At 32.8% G+C, this 22,726-nt stretch overlaps 1 protein-coding gene and 1 pseudogene across 1 annotated transcript in view; both read left to right on the forward strand.

Moving 5' to 3' along the window:
- CCDC178 (coiled-coil domain containing 178) overlaps positions 1-22,726 on the forward strand; it is a gene marked incomplete at its 5' end in the record, with an annotated part of 313,561 nt that overhangs the window by 21,396 nt on the left and 269,439 nt on the right. The window contains 4 exons of the mRNA XM_039846669.1: positions 3,946-4,025; positions 6,789-6,989; positions 12,366-12,586; positions 21,075-21,217. Coding sequence (XP_039702603.1) covers positions 3,946-4,025; positions 6,789-6,989; positions 12,366-12,586; positions 21,075-21,217 — 645 coding nt within the window. The remainder of the gene's footprint in view (positions 1-3,945; positions 4,026-6,788; positions 6,990-12,365; positions 12,587-21,074; positions 21,218-22,726) is intronic.
- On the forward strand, positions 497-615 carry LOC120589760 (uncharacterized; annotated as a pseudogene).

Here is a 22,726-nt window from a genome sequence, read left to right on the forward strand (position 1 = left end):
ACTCATATTAGAGAGTAGGAGAATGGATGAAAATAAATGATCCAACTATATGCTGTTTATAAGAGACTTGCTTGAGATCCAAAGTTACAAGTAGGTTGACAATGAAAGGAAGAAAAATATATTCTATGAAACTGGTAACCAAAATAGAGCTGGAGTGGCTATAATAATATCACACATATACTTTAAGTGAAAACATTTTACAAGAGACAGAATACTTAATATCTTGATAAAAAAAAGTCTTTTCATCAAGATATAAACGTTATAAAGATATACATCTAAAAATGTAACTTCAAAATACATGAAATATAAACTGACAGAATTGAAGGGAGAAATAGTTCTATAATGAGTGAGAATTCAATACCCTCACTTTTAATAATTGATATAAGAACTAAAGAAAAGATTAATAAAGAAATAGACTTGACCAACACTAGAGATATCTAAACCTAACTGACTTACATAATACACTATACCAGATAGTGTATACCACATTCTTTGCATCTACGGCCATGCTACCCTGAACAAGCCCAATCCCGACTGATCTTGGAAGCTAAGCAGGGTCAGGCCTGGTTAGTACTTGGATGGGAGACCACATAGGAAGACCAGGTACTATAGGCGTAAAAAATTTAAAAATAAGGGATTGTAAACTGATAAAGTCTTTGCAATCTGTGAAGTCAACCAAGGGTTGCCTCGTCTAAAAAAAAAAAAAAGAAAACACATTCTCTTCATGTTCACATTGAACATTATTAGGATAGATCATATATTAAACCACAAAACAAATCTCAATAAATTTAAAATGACTGAAATCATACAAAGTATTTTCTGTGCCCCAATAGAATAAAACTAGAAATAACCTAGAGAATTCATATATATGTGGAAATTAAACAACACACTAAAAAATCTAATGAGTCAAAGCTGAGTCATAGGAGAAGTTAGAAAATACTTTGAGATTAATGAGAAATGAAAACACAATGTACCAAAACTTATGGGATGCAGCAAAACAGTGCTTAGAGGGAAATTTATTGCCATAAATGCTTACATTAAAAAAGATCCCAAATCTAGCAACTTAACACTATACCTTACAGAACAAGAAAAGAGTGAATGTGCTAAAGCTAGCAAAAGAGAGGAAATAATGATTAGAGCAGAGATAAATGAAATAGGGAGTAAAAAATTAGTATCAATGAAAACAAAAGTTGTTTCTTTAAAAAGATCAGCCAAATTTACAAACCTTTAGCTAGACTTACCAAGAAAAAAAGGGAAAAATCACTAAAATCATAAAAAATTAGAATGTTTCTACAGACTTTACAGAAATAAAAATGTTTATAATACTATGAACATTTGACAGTACTAAAAAATTAGATAACCAAGATGAAATGGACAAATTCCTAGAAACACATGAACTGGCAAAACTGACTCAGGAAGAAGTAGAAAAATCTAAACAGATCTAACAAGAGTTTGAATGGGTAATCAAAATCTCCCAACAAAGAAAATCCGAGGACCAGGTGGCTTAACTGGTGAATTCTACTAAACGTTGAAAGAAGAATTAATAACAATGCTTCTCAAACTCTTTAAAAACACAGAAGGGATAGGAACACTTCCAAACTCATTCTGTGAGGCCAGTATTACCCTGATACTAATGTCAGAAAAAAGCTCCCAAGGAAAGGAAATATAGACCAACGACTTTATGACTATACATATAGAAATTCTCAACAAAATAGTAGCAACCTGAATTCAGCAACATATTAATGGAATTATATATCATGGCTAAGTGAGATTTATCCCAGTAATGGAATGCAGTTCAAAATACAAAATACAAAAATCAATGTAATACATCACAGTTATAAAATGAAAGAGGGTAAACCTTTGTGAACATCTCAATTGATGTGGGAAGCAGGTTGCAAATTCTAACACCTTTTTATGTTGAAAACACTCAGAAAACTAAGATTGGAAGGATATTTTCAAAACATGATAAAGAATATTTATGAAAATCCCTCGACTGACATTACACTTAATGGTGAAGACTGAAAGTTTTTAAGTTAAGATAAGGAACAAGACAAGGATGCTCACTTTAATTCAACATTGGACCCCCGTATACATTGCTGGTGTGATTGCAAAATGGTTCAGCCGCTGTGAAAAATATTTTGAAGGTTCCTCAGCTAGTTAAACCTAGAATTACCACATGACCTAGCATTCCACTCCAAGGTATATACACAAAAGCTTTCAAAACATGTGTTCAAACAAAAGCTTTTATACAAATGTTCATATCATAAGTATTCACAATAGCCAAATTGGGGAAACAATCTCAAATCCTTACATGGACTATTTGATAAATAAATGGTGGTATATCTATACAATGGAATGTTATTTAATCATAAAAAGCAATGTAGTTCTGATACATGCTATAACATGGGTAAGCTCTTAAACCATTAGGCCTAAGTTAAAGAAGCCAGAAGCAAAAGGTCATTTATTGTATGATTCCATTTATGTGAAATATCCTTACTAGGTAAGCCTATATAGATGGGGAGCAAATTGGTGGCTGCCAGGGGCTAGTGGGAGAGGGAAAGGGGAGAGATTGCTTAATAAATAGCAGGTGTTCTTTTGAGGTGATAAAGATGTTTTGGAGCCAGATAGAGATAAGAATTGCACAGCATTGAATGTACTAAGTTCCATGAAAGTTTACACTTAAATGGTTAATTGTATGTTTTGTGACTTTTGCCTCAATTAAAAAATTTATATGTATGAATTAAAACAGAATTCCGCCCGTCTAAACATTAACTGAATTTTGGAATATAAGACACGAAAATCAATTCAATTATGTATAATAATGTACTGTATCATGTAGTTGGTGTTGTAAGACAGTGATGAGAGCTATATTTAATATTAGATGCTGGCATAATTACTTTTCTATTTTTAAAAGCAAACAAGAAAAAAATGTTACCTTATTCAACAGGACCATTTAAAATGAAATTTTAAAAGGAAGAAAGAAAATATAATGAATATGTCCCTGACTTCAAAATAGACAGACTTTCCTAAACAAATTGTAGAATGACAATGAGATAATATGCAGCCATCAGAATAGTAAATGGTAAATGGTAAATAATAAATAGTAAATGGTAGTCAAATATACAGAAAACAATGGCATGCAACTAAAGCATGGAAAATTTTGACTCTAATTTTATGAAAATTGAGATATCACTAGAATGTTATATTCTATGATATGTCTGAAAAGAGTAATTAATGTAGATTATTTTTTATTTTGTGATAATTGTGTATAACTTTCTTTAATTTGTAATACTTCTTTAATAAGCAAAAAATAATAATAAATATGAAACTCCCTGCTTCGTTGTTGATACTGATTTTCTTAAAACTATTATCAGAGAAAAAATACTTTTGCTTAAATACAACAAAACCTAGGATCCAAGAATTAGGAGAAATATTGATAATGAGAAATATTTTGTTATTAAACATATAGAACTTTAGCTAAAAGATTCTTTAGAAAAGAAATAACATTTTCATTTGGACATTTTTCTAAAACCTTATTAAATTCAAATCTGAAAGTATTTTTGCTTCTTGTAATTTATATGGACTCCCTGGAAATGGCTAAACTGAAATTAGAGAAATAGCTCATTTAAATTATTTTCGATAAACTACCTTTTTCTGATAGCAACATTCTCTAGGAAAGACCAATTTCATTAAAAAAATACTAATATCCTCTCAAAAAATTTCAGATCATTTGTAACATTTTAAATTGCTATTTACTATGAAGTATAAAGCCCATTATATGTTAGAATTTTGCTTTATTAATCTCCAGTCAGTTGAGTTAGCATGTACAGTAAGTTTCACCACAAACATTTAATATTCACTGTAAAAGCATCACCTAAAATTTGTTTTATTAGCTTCAGGTACAGGCCTTCTATAGTAATTGGTTGCTTCTCTCTCATTACATAGGAGCAGAACTTCTACAAAAGACCTGAAAGATTGGAGTATTGCTACATCAGAGAAAGAGGTCAAACCTGAAGAAGAGAGAGGTAAAGTTGTACTTCATACTTAGATAAGTGTAATTATATTTAAAATCTCGTTTATTTTTTATTTACTATATTTCTGATTTTCACAGTGATTATGTTTTAGAATTCTTATGAGTGTCTAATAGAGGAGATTTCTATATCATTTGATTAAATATTTATTCAACAAATATTTATTAATGACTATTATGTACTATATACTTGTCTAGGTCCTGAGTCTATAATGATCTCTGCCTACCTCTCAAGAAGCTAACTGTAATTTAGTACTGTACAGTAGAACTTTTTGTGATAAAGTGTTCTATAGCTGCACTTTCTAATAGAATAGCTTTCAGCCACATACAGTTGTTGAGTACTTGAAATGTGGATAGTGAGACAGAGGAATTTAATTTTTAATCTAACTTCAACTTACATTTATATATAAATAATTATGTATGGTTTATGGCTACCATACTGGACATTATAGCTCTATTATATATATAAAGGCTAATATTCTTGTCATAATTTACAAAATGTAAAATAATTTACATACTGAAATAAGATTTGTGTTAAAATTCTTCAGTGTAATTGAATATATATTTTTTACATTATAAAGATAAAATTGACTTTATTTATCTCCATGTTGATTCTCAGAAATCACCTTCAGTAATATTGAAAATGGCGATTTAAGATCTCATGTTATTTTGAAACCACACGATGCCTATATAACAGGATAGTAACTATACCTTTGCTTATTTTCCCAATTTCAGTACTTGTTGATTTCCCACACACCCTGCTTGGGCCCCTTTGTCCTGTAGCACACATCTGTAGGAAGGCTGGCCCAGTAAGAGTCTAGAGCAAGGGACATCAGCACATTGGGGCACAAATCTTAAACTCATTACCGTATTTTATCCGAACAAGTATATTTTGTCCATTTTGTTGAGCTTGTCATTTTCTGTACACTGAAATCAGGGATCTGGTCTTGTACTTATATGTTGTCAATTCTTGATATTATATTAAATACCTCCTCTTGAATATTTTTAAACACCTTCCTTTAGTGAAAGGTAACTAAAAACTCAGAACTTTTAAAAAGTAAGCATATTTTATAATTCAAAGCTGTCATTCATAGTGAGGCTGTTTTTACTTTTCCTTTTTACTATTTATGTCTACAGTGAAGATGAAACCTCATTCATTACTTCTTAATTTTTTTACATGATAACTGCTGGGAGGAAAAAATATGTTAACAGTCACAATAACAGTTACATTAACTACAATTAAAATAAACTACATTTATTATAAACAGGTACATTTGAATTTGAAAACTAATTGAGATGGTATTCTAGAAAAAAATTGAGAGATGTTAAAGACAATGAAGTGGAGGCCCCCAGTTATACATACAGCATTTATTTTAGAATGCTGTGGTAGGAACAATATAACGGACATCTTATAAAAACAGAATGGACACCTTTGGACACATACATATCTGATCAGAAGTGGTTTAATTTAAGTGGCATTAACTTCAGCATGTTTCAGCCTGAAATCTTGCTATAGAAATTGAATAGATCATAAGTGGGCTGGGGAACCCCGTGTTTAATGTGTGTATTGTCGAAAACAGACAATTAAGAATATGAAGTTTCCAGGATTTGAAGTTTCCAGAATTTGAAAAAAAAAAAAGATAATAGACCAAATAAATAGAGACCAAATAAAGGTCCAGAAAAAGATAATTTTATGCATTACAGTAGAGAAACCTGTTTCTCAAGAATTCTTTTCAGGCATAATGCTGAATTAATTTCTTCGATAAGTCCATAGGTTAGAAGTAGAAACTGTGACTGATGAGCTTACATTTATAACCATTATGTAATGCTGTCTTCTAGTAGAAAATTATTGTCTTTATGTCCAAAAGCAAAACAAAAGAAAACAAAGATCTATTGGTTACCTTTCTTCTTGATCCAGTTTTACTGTTTTTTTCTCAGCCTCAAAGTTTTGTGGGTTTTGCCTTTCTTGAGAGTGTGTTTACTTATGTCTTCTTGTTATGTCACATTTTGGCAAAAGTCACTGTTTATAAGTATAAATGTCACCAAAGTGGGGCCCATATCCTTCTTCTTTATTGATCTATTTCCAGGGAGAGAGCATATTGCCTAGAACATAACAGGCTCTCTACCCATTTCTTTCATAAAAAATGAGTGAATACCCATGTTAATCATTTTATTAACATTAAACCATATCATTCCAGAGCTGTGGACCAAGAATCACAAATATCTTTCATTAAAGAAGTTAATTTGTGTTATAACTGAATAAATAGATTTTAGAAACAACAATGAATTCTTGGTAAGGCTAACTAGGGATGTTATTATCTGATAAGATAAAGAATATTAAGTATTTTGTTTCTAGGAACCATTTGAGGATTTTCAGTATTTATCTGATATAATAATTATGATTTACTTGTCTCATAGAACAGGAAGAAACAGAAGCATAATTTAAAAATGCAACTTGTGAATAGAACATTTGTTTTTCCTTCAGATAAAATATTATGCATGAAGATATTGGTTGAGATTTATCTATTCTAATTATGTTATAAAATGTTTATTTAAAAAATCTGTCTTTCTACAGTTATAATCAATGTTATGATTGTATTATAATAAAACAGTCTTTAAAGGGCTAATTCGTTTTTCTAAAATTCTTATTATGTACATATAAATGTTAAAAATAGTCGTATAACTAGTACCCATGTTTCAACCACCTAGTTTCTAGACTGATTCATTAACAAATGAGAATGCATATTTCTTTTTTAAGTTGAAAAGTGTTCAGAATTAAAGCAGGAAATGGAAACATTGCTATCAGAGGCCATTCATCTCATTAAAAGTCTAGAAACTGACCGTGCAGAAGCCGAAGCAGCTTTAAAAGAACAACAATCAAGAAGAAAACAGATAAACGGAAAAATTGATTCTTGGTCAATCTGGAGACTTCAAGAAATCCCATTTGCTGTGCAGAAAGGTAATAATAAAGATTTTTTTTTTATATTACCATTTACAACTCTGAATAAATATTCAACTCTGTTTTAGTGACCATACTATTTTACATTCATACTAGCACACTTTTGATAGATCCTATTAATGATAATGCTTAACTGGAAGGATGTGTTGAGCAAACCTGGACCTGCTGTCATTTGTGTTTGTTGGAAATTCCATAGGATTTATGGTACCCAAGGGGCATGTGAACATTTGGTACATATTTCATGTAATGACTACAGTATTTGAGTACTAGAAATTTAGAAATTTAATGTGATTGCCAGTTGGTGTTATTGGCCACATCTTTAAATATAGGAAAACAAAAGAGTTCTAAGTGATATTTTAGGAAGTACATGCATCTGCTTTTGAGAATTCAGTAGTAAAATAGTGGTTGCTTCTAGCAGGCAATAAAACTTGAGATGTTTCCAAAAGTCATGCACATAACAAATGTTTAAAAAAGAAATGCTAACATCTAATGCCTTTAGACTGGTAAAGTATTAAATAGTCTAAAGGCATTAGATGTTTTATTCTCCAAAACTATGCCTACCTATCAAACATGCCTGACTACATAATTCTGCTTGAGGCTGGAAGTTGTTTTTGCTATCATAAGGTAAATAAAACCTTAATTCAGGATTCATGTGTTTTATAAATGAATTATATTAGGGTACTCATATAATCTATCATTTAATCTAAGAGACACGAAAGGCTGTAATTTTTATTACTCTAGGATAACAGCCATTAATTCAAATTATGTGTCAGACTGAACCTATACATACACCTTTGTTGTAATGTTATAAGTCTTCTAAAATTGTAGTCTCCAAAGTAGAGTGTACATAGTTCAGGTAGTTGCAAGAAAATATTAGAATTTTTATTTAGATTTTTGAATTTTTTTGTAATTTTCTTGATTATTTGGATTTTAGTTTTGTTTTCATTGTGCCTGACAAAATAGTTATCCAGTGGTTCTTCAATTATGTTATTTGAATAAAATAAATTACATATAGATTTAATGGCTGTTTTCTCCTTTTAAAGTAATACTGAGAGTTCACTGTCTTTCTCTGACTTATTTTACTTAACATAATACCCTCTAGGTTTATCCATCTCATTGCAGATTTTATTTTTTGTGGCCAAGTAATATTCCATTGTATATATGCATCACTTCTTTATCCAATCATCTATTGATGGGCTTCCATATCTTGATTAAGTTGCTTCCATATCTTGATTATTATAAATAATGCTGCAGTGAAGATAGGTGTGCATATATCTTTTCAAATTAGCATTTTGTTTTTCTTCAGATAGATACCCAGAAGTGCAATTGCTGGGTCATAAGGTAGTTCTACGTTCAAAAGGGGTATCAGCCTATAATTTTTTATTTTTTTGTAAAGTCTTTGTCTGGTTTTGGAATTAGGGTAATGGTAGCCTCGTAAAATGAGCTTGGGAGCCTTCTCTTTTCTTGACTTTTTTGGAGTAGTTTGAGATAAATAGGTGTTAATTTTTCTTTGAATGTTTGGTAAAATTTACCTGCGAAGCCATCTGGTCCAGGACCTTTGTTTTTTGAGAGTTTTTAAATTACTGAGTTGATTTGTTAGTAATAATCGGAATATGCAGATTTTCCAGTTCTTCTTGATTCATTCTTGGAAGATTTTATGTCTCTAGAAATTTATCCATTTCTTCCAAATTCTCCGATTTGTTGGCATACAATTGTATTTAGTTATTTCTTATAATGCTTTGTATTTCTGTGGAATTACTTGTCACTTCTCTTTTTTCATTTTTGATTCTGTTTATTTGGATTCTCTCCTTTTCTCAATAAGTCTGGTTAAAAGATTATCAATTTTGTTTATGTTTTTAAAGAACTAGCTTTTGGTTTTATTGATCATTTGTATTGTTTTTCTAGACTCTATTTCATTTATTTCCTCTCTGGTCTTAATATTTTCTTCCTTATATTCACTTTGGACTTTATTTTCTGTTTTTTTGTTTTTTTTTTCCTAATTCCTTTAAGTGTAAGGTTGGATTATATGAGATTTTTCTTGTTTCTTGTGGTAGGCTTGTATTGCTATGAATTTCTCTCTTAGGACAGCTTTTGCTGTGTCCCATAGATTGTGAGTCATTTTGTTTTCATTTTTATTTGTCTGAAGGTATCTTTTGATTTCTTCCTTGATCCCAGTGTTAACCCATTTATTGTTTAGCATGTTATTTAGTTTCCATGCATTTGTGTATTTTTTATTTTTTTTCTTGTAATTGATTTCTTTTTTCATAACATTGTGATTAGAGAGGACACTTGATTATGATTTCAATCTTCTAAATTTACTGAGACTTGTTTTGTGGCCTATCTTAGAAAATGTTCCATGTGCACTTGAGAAGAATTTATATTCTGCTGCTTTGGGATGAAATGCTCTAAAAATATCAATTAAATCCATCTGGTCTAGTGTGTCATTTAAGGCCACTGTTTCCTTGATTTTCTGTTTGGAAGATCTGTCCATTGGTGTCAATGGGGATGTTAAAGCCCCCTAATATGACTATATTACTATCAGTCTCTTCCTTTCTATCAGTCATTATTTGCTTTATTTATTTAGGTGCTCCTATGTTGGGTATGTAAATGTTTACTAGGGGTATGCCCGTTTGTTGGATTGATCGCTTTATCATTATGCAGTATCTTTCTTTGTCTCTTATTATGGCCTTTGTTTTCCAGCCTATTTCATTTGATATAAATATTGCTACCCCAGCTTTGTTTTTTCATTTCCATTTGCATGAAATTTCTTTTTCCATTTCTTTACCTTCAGTCTATTTGTGTCTTTTGATCTGAAGTGGATCTAACATATATATAGGCCTTGTTTTCTTATTCATTCAACTTCCCTATGTCTTTTGATTGGAGCATTTGATTCATTTACATTTAAAGTGATTATTGATAGGTACATAGTTATTGCCATTTTATTATTTACATTTACAATTTTTTCTCCTTTCTTTTTCTTAAAGAAGTCCCTTTAACATTTCTTGGAATACTGGCTTGTTGGTGATGAATTCCTTTAGCTTTTTCCTCTCTGGGAAGCTCTTTATCTCACCTTTCATTTTAATTGACAGCTTTGCTGTGTAAAGTAACCTTGATTATAGGTCATTACTTTCGATTACTTTGAATGTTTTGTGCTAATCTTTTTTGGCCTGCAAAGTTTCTGTTGAGAAATCATCTAACAGTCTTATGGGACCTCCCTTGTAAGTAATTAGCTGCCTTTCTTGGGCTGCTTTTAGGATTCTCTCTTTGTCTTTACCCTTTGACATTTTAATTATGATGTGTCTTGATGTGGCCCTGTTTGGATTCATCTTGTTTGGGACTCTGTGCTTCCTGGACTTGTACATACATTTCCTTCACCAGGCAAAGAAAGTTTTCAATCATCATTTCTTCAGATAGGTTCTTAATCCCTTGCTCTCTTTTGTCTCCTTCTGGTATCCTTGTGATGTGAAGATTGTTAGACTCGATGCTATTTCAGAGGTTTCTTAATCTTTCCTCATTTTTTTAAATCTTTTTTCTTTTCGCTGTTTTGATTGGATGTTTTCTCTTACCTAATCTTCCAAATCACTGATTTGATCCTCTGCTTCATCTAATCTGTTGATTCTTTATAGAGTATTCTTCATTTCAGTTATTGTATTTTTCATTCCTGACTGTTTTTTTTTTTTATGGTTTCAATGTTCTTTTTTATGCTTACTATCTCTTTGTTGAGTTCTCACTGAGATCATCTATTCTTCCCCTAAGGTCATTGAACATCCTTGTAATGAGTGTTTCAAACTCTGTATCAGTAGATTACTTGCCTCTATTACACTGAGTTCTTTTTCTGGAGTTTTTTACTGTTCTTTGATTTGGGACATGATTTTTTGTTTTCTCATTTTGGCTGTCTTTCTATGTTCATTTCTATGTATTAGGTAAATTTACTATGTCTCCCAGTCTTGGCTGGGTGGCCTTGTGTAGTAGGTCCCCTCTGCGGCCCAGTGGTACAGTCTTCCTTTCTACCTGCATCAGGAGCTCCAGTAGTGTCCCTTGTGTGGGTTTTGTGTGCTCTCCTGTGATAATTAAGCCTTGATTACTGTTAGTGTGTCAGTGAGTAGGATTGACTCTCAGGCTGACTGGCTTTGAGGATTTGCCACACTCACAGCATATGAGTTGCTGGTGCAGGGGCTGACCCCACAGAGTGAGATTTACCCCAGTGGGCTTGTGTGCCAGTTGACCTGTTGACACCACCCTTTGGGTGTGCTGCTTGTAGGCTAATCAGGTGGTATTTTGTTGTGGTCTGATGCTGGCCCCTGGGTGTGTTGACTCTGGGGCTCCTTGGCTGGGGTTCCCGTGCAGGCAAAGGTCAGCCACTGCATTTGACTGGCCCAGGCTACCTGGTAGGAGCTACAAAGCTATCTGAGGTTGGTCACTGCCTGTGCTGGGCCTGGAGGCACATGAGAGAGGCTGCATCTGAACTGAGGCCAACAGCCACCAACAGCAAGCCTGGGGCAACTTAGCCAAAAAGGCCCAGGGTACCCCCAGGCCTGAGGCTGCCTGCCAGCTTCCCATAAGTCTTAGCAGCTGAGTTTCGGGTGGTATACAAATTAGTTGAGGCCAAGTCTCAGGAAGTCACAGGGTGGGTGAGTGGTATTCACCAGGTTAGTACATATTCAGATTTGATGGCCAGTGCTGAGCCTGTGGCCACTTGCAAAAGTCTCAGATCATACCAATGCCTGTTGCCAATGCCTCAGGCTCGCTGACACTTGAGATTTGTTCAAGAAGTATTGCAGCTCTGGCCCAAGCTGGTTACCTACCACCAGAAGTGTCTCTAGAGGTGCTTGAGCTGATGCCCGTTGATTGCCACTCAGAGTGTGGGGTGGGGCCACGAATATGCCCCAGTAATTTTTGAGTTCAGTGAGATGAAGTCTTAGTGAGTCACCAGGGTGAAGCAAGCAGAGTTTACTAGGCCAATGCAGATTCAGATTTGGCTGTGTTTAGAGGAGAGCTCAACACAGGCAAGATGGCGCCTGACTGTAGGCTGCACAGGGGGAGGGCTCAAAACAGGGATAATAGTGGCAGCTGACCCTCCAACTCTCAACCTGAAACCACACAAATCAGTCTTTCCCTCTATGTTTCTAGCACCTACTAAACTGCTATTCCTTTGCTGAACTCAGGGTGAGTTCCTGCGAGTGAGTGAGTCTGTGCGTGGGCCCTTTAAGGGAACACCTGGGTTTCTAGTAGCCTTCCATCTTACCCAGAGGATTGGACTCCCCACTGATTTTTATGGCCATATTTTGTGGGGATTCCTCTTTCCAGCACTGGAGCCCTGATGGAAGTTTTATTTTAAAATCAGATTTTCTTTTCTTCTTATCATTGTATGTCTAGAACATGAGACCTATTTGAGAGACATTATAGAATTACGATGCCATCTCGAAGATAAAGGTCATCAACTAAAACATTTGGAGAAACAAAAAGCAAAATTAGAAGAAGCTAATGGAAAGCTTCAAGTAGACATTGACTACATGAAAAAATATGGTCCTCTACTGAATTCAAAGTGGAACCAGGAACTTGAAGCTCTGAAAGAATTTTATAAAAAAAAAATTGAGGTAAGTTTATGGAGATGTATTTTATAGATTGTTACTTAGTTACACAAAACTCTTTCAACTATGAGAAGTTAATATATCTTTAAAGGTTTTATTTTCATTGAAAATTGACCTGCTGTTTATTTCCCAAAGGAATTATTAAACTATACACAATACAGTTGATTGGTATTCATTTGAACTGTGTTATCTTCCCTTATTTTTATACCTAGGGGTATAAATAATAAAAGTCAACCTACTAATAAAATATTGGACATTTAAAACAACATGGTAATTTTTGAAGTTGTAAATTGAACTGAGGAAAGATGCAACTGGAATATATCGGTCAATTTCATTATTGATGAAAATAAATATTGAAGTCTTTTTAATGATTAACATTTAATTCTTCTATTTATAGAATTATATTATAGAAAAATGAATTATTATACCTGCCACTAAATGAACAATTTTAACTTGGTATCATATTTGCTTTTGATAATATTAAAGTAAATAAATTAAGTCAGATATTTCCTGTATTCCCCTCAACAGTTCCATTTTCCTCTCCTATTCTTCACATACAGCCTTATCATGAAATTGTTTCTGGGCAAAATTTGAATATTTTTATATGTATATATGTATTTATGCATATTACGTAGTATTTTTTAATTCTTTTAATAGTTTCAAATGTGTGACTTTCTGCAAATTGTTTTTTAATCTGACATTGTCTTTGAGATCAAGCTACTGTTGATACATATAGATCTAGTGCGTTCATGTTATTTGCCATGTTACATAAAATAGATATTTTAATAAATAATAAAACACAATTTATTATTTACCATTTTCTCTTGTCTTGATTATCTGAGTTCTTACCAATATTTAGCAATAAAAATGCTGATTTGAATATAAACAATAAGCTGCCATGAACATGTTTTTCTCTGTGTCTGTGAATTTTTCTTGGATATGTATCTAGTGATGTATTTACTTACTGGTCATGGGTTATATACATTTTCAACTTTATTAGATAAATTCAAGTTGCTCTTCAGTGTGTCTCTAATTTGTATTACTGGAGTAGTAACAGTGCTGGAGACTCTTCATTTCTCTACCATGTACAAGAATTCTAGTGTTATTCTCCTTTCTTATATAATTGGATAGAAATGCATCAGGCTAAAAGTCATTTCCCAATTTCACTTTTCTTATGGCATTTCTAGTGAGATGTAGGTGTCATTGATTACGTTTGTTAGGAAAGTTCCTTGAAATAGACTGACTCAGAAGTAGCACCTTATACTTAGCCACTTTTTAAACTTCCAATAATCTAGATATGATAGCTGCGGCTCTCATTTCTACTTTACAGAAAAAAGTACAACTTTGGGAATGAAGTATTCAGGATGGCTGAACAGACAGGCAGTTGGAGCCTTAGATCTAAATAAACTGAAATCTTGTTTATTTGGCTTATTTCTCATATAGCCAAACCCAACCCTAACTGAAATACCTCACATTTTTGTCAACATTTTTATTTTCATATTTTAAAATTTGTCAGTAGATGTGTGAGTTGGTATCCCTTTTTCCTCTGGTATGTTTTTCCCTAATAGTGGATTGAGACATGTTCAAGGCAGAGGAGAGCAGGGTTGTTGGGCAGCTGGAAGACCATGCTGGAAATTGGGAAGAAAATGAGAAAATGCATTATAATAGGCCTAGAAAATAGCAACCTTTGTATAGAGCCTATCAGGGTTGCTATGATGGTTAACTTTTTGTGTCAACTTGGCTATGCCAGGATGGCCAGGTATTTTGTCAAACATTCTGTGTGCTTCTGTAAAGGTGTTTTTTTCTATGAGAGTAACATTTAAATCAGTGGACTTTGAATAAAGCTGACAACCCTCCATAATGTGAGTGGGCCTCTCATCCAATCAGTTGAAGTCCTTAATAGAACAAAGGCTGAACTTCTTTTAGCAAGAAAGAATTCTGCCAACAGATAGCCTTCAGACTTGGACTGCAACTTTTCCCTGGATATCTAGCTTGCTGGCTTACCCTGAAGATTTTGGACGTACACCTCTACAATTATATGAGCCAGTTCCTTAAAATTAATCAGTCTCTTTCTCTTCCTCCCTCTCTCTCTCCCTTCTTCTATTTCTATTTCTTTATCCTGTTGGTTTTATATCTCTGGAGAACCCAGGATAATACAACTATCATTAATGTAATCATTGCCTTTCCACTATTTCCTCATCATTGTATCACTCGTTGCATCTTAAATTCCTGGAAAAGAGTCTGATTACCTGGCTTTTAGGTCAGCTGACCACCTCTTGCTATTCCAGGAGTCAAAGTGAGCAAGAATCTGGCTCCCTTGGCTTTTATAGTGGGAGGCAAGAACTGTGATTAAACCATCCACTTAGGGGTATACAACACAAAGGAAGGTAATTTTTCATAATGAAATTGGGGTGCTATTAAGAAAGGTTATAGATGTTCAACCAAAATAACGAAAACCCTCTGCTATAAATGACAGCAGATATCTTACAAATAAGTGATACTTTACAAAAGAGTGATAAGAAAATGCATATTTATATTATGAGTATAACTGACAAAACACAAAAATGAAAAGCAAAATTATGAACACTGAGAGAACCAAATACCTCCTCAGAAAGAAGTAAAAATATGTTCATAGAGACTGTAGGAAAGCAAGCTAGAATGGTGTTTCAGAGCACAGATTCCGTGATCATTGTGTTTGAATCTTACCATTCAGATTTTAGATACATTTTTAACCTTTGTACCTCATTTTTTTCATTCATAAAATTAATATGACAATAACACTGCCTGCATAAGTTTAATGTGCACATGAAATTAATTAATATATGAAAATAACTAGAATAGAATTTTTCACATATTTATAGTTCTATTGTAAGTAGAAAATAATCCGATGTGAAATAATAACAGGAAAGGCAAGAAATTTTCTTGAAGTAAAGTGGATCTTTACCTCTCAAACTACAGATCCATTTCCCTGGTACTGATGTTCTCATAATAAATTTCCTTTTGATTCTCTTAGCAAGAATCAGTTACTGTTACTGAAAAAAAAATTTTTAACCAAGGTAAACATGTATTTCTCTAATGTTTTCTGATTATAAAACTTTTTTTTTAAAGTTGTATGCTTCTGCATGCTATTGACATACATGGGCACATAATATATAAAAAAATGTACTGTCCTTCATATATCTATATTACTAAGTATTTTATAATAACACCAAATGTTCTCAAACATGACTAACAGATTACTTGGCACATAGTAAGGACTAAAAAATGTTTTTGAACAATGGATAAATAATTGAATAAATAGTTCATTGATAACAGATGTGTCTCAGAATATGGAAAAGAAAGTGTTGCTTATGATTGGTCTTTTTTAAAAAATCATATACTGTGATGTGTTCCAATAAACCAAATGTTTTAAATTAATTATGATTTATAAATTTTGCCTCCTAGAAGAAACAATGGTAGTAAGTTCCTTGACATCAGTCTTGGTGATAATTTTAGGGCTTGACACGAAAAGCAAAGGCACAAAAGTAAAAAAAAAAATCAAGCAGGGCTACATCAAACTAAAAACTAAAAGCCTGCAGAAATAAGGAAACCATCTATAAAATGAAAAGGCAACCTGCTGAATGGGAAAAATATTTGCAAATCATGTACCTGATAAGGGGTTAATATTAAAAAAATATAATGAACTCTTATAACTCAATAGGAAAAAAAGACCCCAAAATATCCAATTAAATATGGTCAGAAGATCTGAGTAGATATTTTCCCAAAGAAGACATGCAGCTGGCATAACAGGAACATGAAACGGTGCTCAGCGTCACTAATCATCAGGGAAATACAAATCAAAAGTACAGAGATGCCGCTTTATACCTTTTAGAATGACTACCATCAAAAATACAAGAAATAACAAGTGTTGGCAAGGATAAGAAGAAAATCCCTTATGCACTGTTCATGGCAATGTAACTTAATACAGTCACTGCAGAAAACAGTATGGAGGTTCCTCAAAAAAAAAATAAATAAATAAAACTACCATATGATCCAACAGTTCCACTTGGGGGTATTTATCTGAAGAAAACAAAAACACTAACTTGAAAAGTATATGCACTCCCATGTTTATTGAAACAGTATTTATAGTGGCCTCAGCTACTAGAAATGGACACATAAGGAAATTATATGTCCATCGACAGATAAATGGGCAAAGAAAATATGTATGTATATGTATACATAAAAGAATATTATTGAACCATAGAAAAAGTGAAGTTTTGAATCTACATAGTTAAAATGACCTTATTACCTAAAGCATTGTGCAGATTTAATGCAATTCCCATCAAAATTGCATTGGCATTTTTTAACGAAATTGAACAGAAAAATCATCAGATTTGTATGGAAGCACAAAAGACTCCAAATTGCCAAAGCCATCCTGAGAAAAAAGAACGAGCCTGGAGACATCACTCTGCCCAACTTCAAATTTTGCTACAAAGAGACAATAGTCAAGACGTCATGGTATTGGCAGAAAACAGACACACAGACAGATGGAACAGAATTGTGAGTCCAGGGTAAACCCATGTTTATATGGGCAAATAATTTTCAACAAAAGAGCCAAAAACATACAGTGAAGAAAGGAAAGCCTTTTCAATGAATGGTGCTGGGAAAACTGGAAAGCCACCTGCAAAAGAATGAAACTAGACTGTTGTCTATCACCACACGCCAAAATTAACTCAAAATGAATTAAGGACCCGAATATAAGACCTGAAACAATAAAATGCATAGAAGAAAACATAGGAGCTACACTCAAGGACCTTGGACTTAAAGAGGATTTTATGAATTTGACCTCAAAGGCAAGGGAAGTAAAAGGAAAAATAAATGAATGGGACTACATTAAACTAAAAAGCTTCTGTACCGCAGAAGAAACCATCAACAAAGTAAAGAGACAACCATCCAAATGGGAAAATATATTTTCAAGCAATGCCTCCAGTAAGGGCCTAATATCCAAAATATACAAAGAACTCATACTACTCGATAACAACAACAACAACAAAACGACTCAATCAAAAAATGGGCAGAGGATCTGAACAGACACTTCTCCCAAGAAAACATAGAAATGGCCAAAAAATATATGAAAAGGTGCTCAACATCACTAGCTATTAGGGAAATGCAAATCAAAACCACAATGAGATACCATCTCACACCTGTTAGAATAGCTATAATCAACAGGACAAGTAATAACAAATGTTGGAGAGGATGCGGAGAAAAAGGAACCCTCATACACTGCTGGTGGGACTGCATATTGGTACAGACACGATGGAAAACAGTATGGATGTTCCTTAAAAAACTAAGAATTGATCTACCATATGACCCAGCAATCCCTCTACTGAGTATTTACCCCCAAAGACTTGAAAACCCATATCCAAAAAGATATTTGCACACCGATGTTCATAGTGGCATTATTCACAGTGGTCAGGACATGGAAGCAACCAAAGTGTCCTACAGTAGATAATTGGCTCAAGAAGCTGTGGTACATATATATGATGGAATATTACTCAGGCATAAGAAGAGATGTTATACTGCCATTTGTGACAACATGGATGGAACACGAGATAATCATGCTAAGCGAAATCAGCCAGACTGAAAAAGTTGAAAATCATATGGCGTTACTTATATGTGGGATATAAACCTAAAAGCACCAAATGAACAGGACAAACAGAGACTCGTGGACATGGACAATAGTAGTTACCAGAGGGTAGCAGAGAGGGGAAAGGAGGGAAGTAGATGGGATAAAAGGGGTCAAATATGTGGTGACAGAAAGAAATTTAACTATGGGAGATGAACACACAGTGTAAATATATATATGCCTTACTGTTAAAGTGTATAGCTGACACTTACTGGATTTTATCAACCAATGTCACCTAAAAAATTAATTAATTAAAAAAAGAGTGAAGTCTTGCCATTTGCAACAACATGGATGGACCTTGAAGGCATTATGCTAAGTGAAGTAAGTTAAAGAAATACAAATATTGTGTGACCTCACTTATATGTGGAATCAAAAATAATAAACAAACTTATTCATATAGAGAACAGACTGATGGTTGCCAGAGGAGATGGGTAAAATGGGTGAAAGGTGTCGAAAGGTAAAAAACTTTCAGTTAAAAAATAAAGAAGTCATGGGGATTTAATGTACAGCATAGTGACTATAATCAGTAATGCTATATTGCACATTTGAAAGTTGCTAAGAGAGTAATCGTAAAAGTTTTCATCACAAGAAAGAAAATTTAAACTGTATGGTGACAGATGTTAAATAGACTTATTATGGTGATCATTTCACTATATAGACAAATATCAGATTATGTCATATACTTGAAATTAATAAATGTTGTATATCAATTATACCTCAGTTAAAAAATTTTAAACTTCTATTCATCAAAGGACACTGTCAAAAAAGTAAAAAGACTAACTATAGAGTGAGAGGAAATATTGCAAATTATACATTTCAAAAGGATGTAGTACCTACAATATGTAAAGAACTTTTGTAATTCGACAACCAAAAACCAAACAGCCCAGTTATTTATGGGCAAAGGACTTGAATAGACGTGTCTCCAAAAGACGTACAAATGGGCAGCAAGCACGTGAAAAAATAAATGCTCCACATTATTAGTCACTAAGGAAATGCCTACCAAAACCACAATGAGATATCAGTCACACCAACCAGGATGAGATTAAAAATAAAATGAAAAATAGCAAGTTTTGTGGGTATATGGAAAAATTGGAACCATCAAACTTTCTGGTGTGAATGTAAAATGACACAGCCATGTGGAAAAGAGTTTGCTTTTTCCTCAAATTATCATCTCTTCTAGCAATTCTACCCTAAGGTATATACCCCAAAGAATTGAAAACTGATATGTATATTAAAAAAAAAAAAGCTTATACATAAATGTTCATAGCAGCACTGTTCATAATAGCCAAAAGATAGAAACAAACAATGTCTGTCAACTGATGAATTCCTAATAAACAAAATGTGATATATCCATACCATCGAATATTATTCAGTCATAAAAAGAAACGAAGTACTGATGCATGTCGTGGCATGGATAAACTTTGAAACACTATGCTAGTAGACAGCCAATTGCATATTGCATGATTTCACTTATATAAACTGTCTAAAATAGGTAAATCCATAAAGTCGGAAAGTAGATTAGTGATTGCTAGGGGCTGGGAGAAATATAGTGTTTGGTTATAGTATTTTGTTTGTAATATAGCTTTGTTTTGTTTTGTTTTATTCTGCTGTTTTGAGGCCCTGGCTAGAGGTCTGCTGCAGTAACCCAGTTGCCTAGATAATGCAAGACCTCTAGGCTGTGTGCTTGAGCCTTAGTACATAGCTACTTGCATATCAAGCCCAAAGGCTCAATGTTCCTTGCCTTCAAATTCTACAAGGTGCTCAGCCTCATAACATCATAGAGCCACAAAAATATTACCTACATCAACCTGAGTGAATATCCATATGAAAGAATATGCCAGTCACAGCTTACCTTGGAGATGAATTTGACATCATATGATGTCACCTTAACTCCCAATACTAGGACCACTGCCTCAGCAATGCTTACAGGCCGCCTCCTCTAAAGGTGCTGACAAATTGATATGGGATATTATTTATTGCCTTTTTCCTTTGATATTAGGAATTCTGTTATGTTTCCTGAGCTTTTCGTTTGCTTAATATCATCCTAGTATTCTCCTTGCTCTCTGCTAAAATGTGTATGTTCCTATACTCCTGTGCTTAAATGAAAATCTTGTAAAGGTTACTGGTATCTGTGCTATTCTAAAAATTGATATAATTATTGCTTTTTTCAGGAGGCAACTGCTTCATATCAGTCCCCCACTTGACCACTGGGGAAAGGATTGCTCACTCCTTAGGGCCTTCCCTTACTCCCCTCCCTCCAACTGTCCTACAGGACATGTAGACCATTAGTTCCATGAATGACCAATATAAACCACCCCTCCTTAGTTTAACAGAGGAGGGAGAGATGGAGAGACAAGGGAAAATGTTTATGATATTAGATAATAAAAATAAAAATGAAATATTTTGGACCCTTACATTAAAATAATAATGATTATTCCTAAATGAGATGACAGGTGATTTATTTTCTTCTTTATCTGTGTGTTCTGATTTTTCTACAATAAAGTATTTGAATAATAAAAACAGTAAAAGGCAGCAGTACTTTTCGTGGGTGAAAAGATGATTTTATTTTGGTAATGTTAACTGAGATATTGAAGTTGTTTTCTTCAATAACTTTTATATATCCATAGTATCAATGCCTTTCATGGTAAAGGAAACCCAAAACACTACTTGCTAAACAATAGACTAACTATGGAAAGAAAATTGATGTAAAGAACTTTTTATCAAAATAAAAACTACTGTAAGTTTAAGTTCTTTCTCTGATCTTTCTCATCTGATTATTTTAATTACCTATTAAGTGCATATATTAGCAAAAATATTTTTCATTTCTAGGTAATGGGACTATACAAACAAGTTCAAGAAGAACTTAAAGAAGCTATAGGAAACTGTGAAAATGCCAAATTGAAAGCTAAAAAATTTAGAGAAGACATGGAAAAAGATATTAATAATGATAAAATAAACATAGACACCTACAAGTAAGAATTTTTCACAAATCCTTCATATAACATGTAGAAGTAAAACATTAATTTAAAAATGTCATTTATATTCTTGTATTTATATAAGGGAAAAGAAAGGAATCTAATTTACTCAAATTTATTTTATCAAGTTTATATATAAATTGAAATATGTATTTTTATATACGTAAATCTACATGTGTATAGATTTTAAAAAGTACTCATTTCTGTCATTTTCAAGTTCATATGTATTGCCAAATTTCCTATGGATATGGTATAATAACATATATCCCTGCTATCTATGTGTAAAAATGACTATTGAAAATTTTTTTCCAGCATGATATTATTAAAAACAAATTATATAGCCTTGTATTAATTATGAACACAATACATAATTAATTTATATGTATTTTATTTCTAATAAAATGGAATCTTTAAAAACATATAGACTATATTTTTCATATTATTAATTGAAGTGATTTTTGTTTTATTTCTGATATATTGTGTTTTAGGATATTTGTCTAATTCCTCTTGGCTTTAAATATTTTATGATTCTATTGGACATAATAAAAATTTTATTTATTCAAATGGGTCAATGATTTAGTATAGAAAACCTCATGTGGAGTTAGAATCAAGTAAATATAAGCAAAATGAAGAACACAAAATTTATTCACAAACCTGTGAATTCATGTCCTATGTCTATTTTAACCTGTGCTTAACCATGTATATTTAATATATAAATCACATCTGAATTGTTATATCTTCCTTGTCATTCTGCTACATATATTTTATAGTTTTCATTGCAATTCCTTCTTTGACTCATGGGTTATTAAGAAGTATAATTTTTAAATTTTCCATGATGAATTATTATTGCTTTCCAGCCAAATTATATTTTGGTCAGGGAACATTATATAATTTTAACTCATTGGAAATTGTTGAGTCTTAGTTTCTTTTTTTGTTCGTTTGTTTTGGGTAACTATTCCTGTGTATTTGAAAATATTCCTTGTGTACTTTACTTATTGAACTTTACTTACCGAATGTATTCTTCACTATTTCATTAGGTAAAGTTTACTAATTCTGGAGGTTAACCTTTGTATATCCTTGCTAAATTTCAAGTGTGGTCTGTGGACCAGCAACATCAGCATTATCTGGGTGCTTGTTCAAAACGGAGAGTCTGAGGCTCTAGACCTATTGAATGAAAATCTGCACTTTAAAAAGATCCCGATGTGATGTTTGAGAAGCATTGTTCTATATCATTTATTGACTCTTGTTACTTTTGTGTCAAGTGTTGAGGGAAAGTGTGGTAAAATCACTAACTATGATGGTATATCTGTCTACATTTTTTTATTTTTTAAATTTTATTTGTTTCGATACATATATTTTCAGACTCTCTCAAGTTCACACAAGTTTTAAATTGTTATATGTTCCTGGGAGATGATTAGCCTCTTTCATCATTATGAACTGACTGTCTTTGACTCTTGAAATACTTTTGCCTTAAACTCAGTTGAGATATTAACCAGCTTTTTTTGA

Source organism: Pteropus medius, unplaced genomic scaffold, assembly GCF_902729225.1.
Source record: "Pteropus medius unplaced genomic scaffold, Ma_sr-lr_union100, whole genome shotgun sequence".
NCBI lineage: Eukaryota > Metazoa > Chordata > Mammalia > Chiroptera > Pteropodidae > Pteropus > Pteropus medius.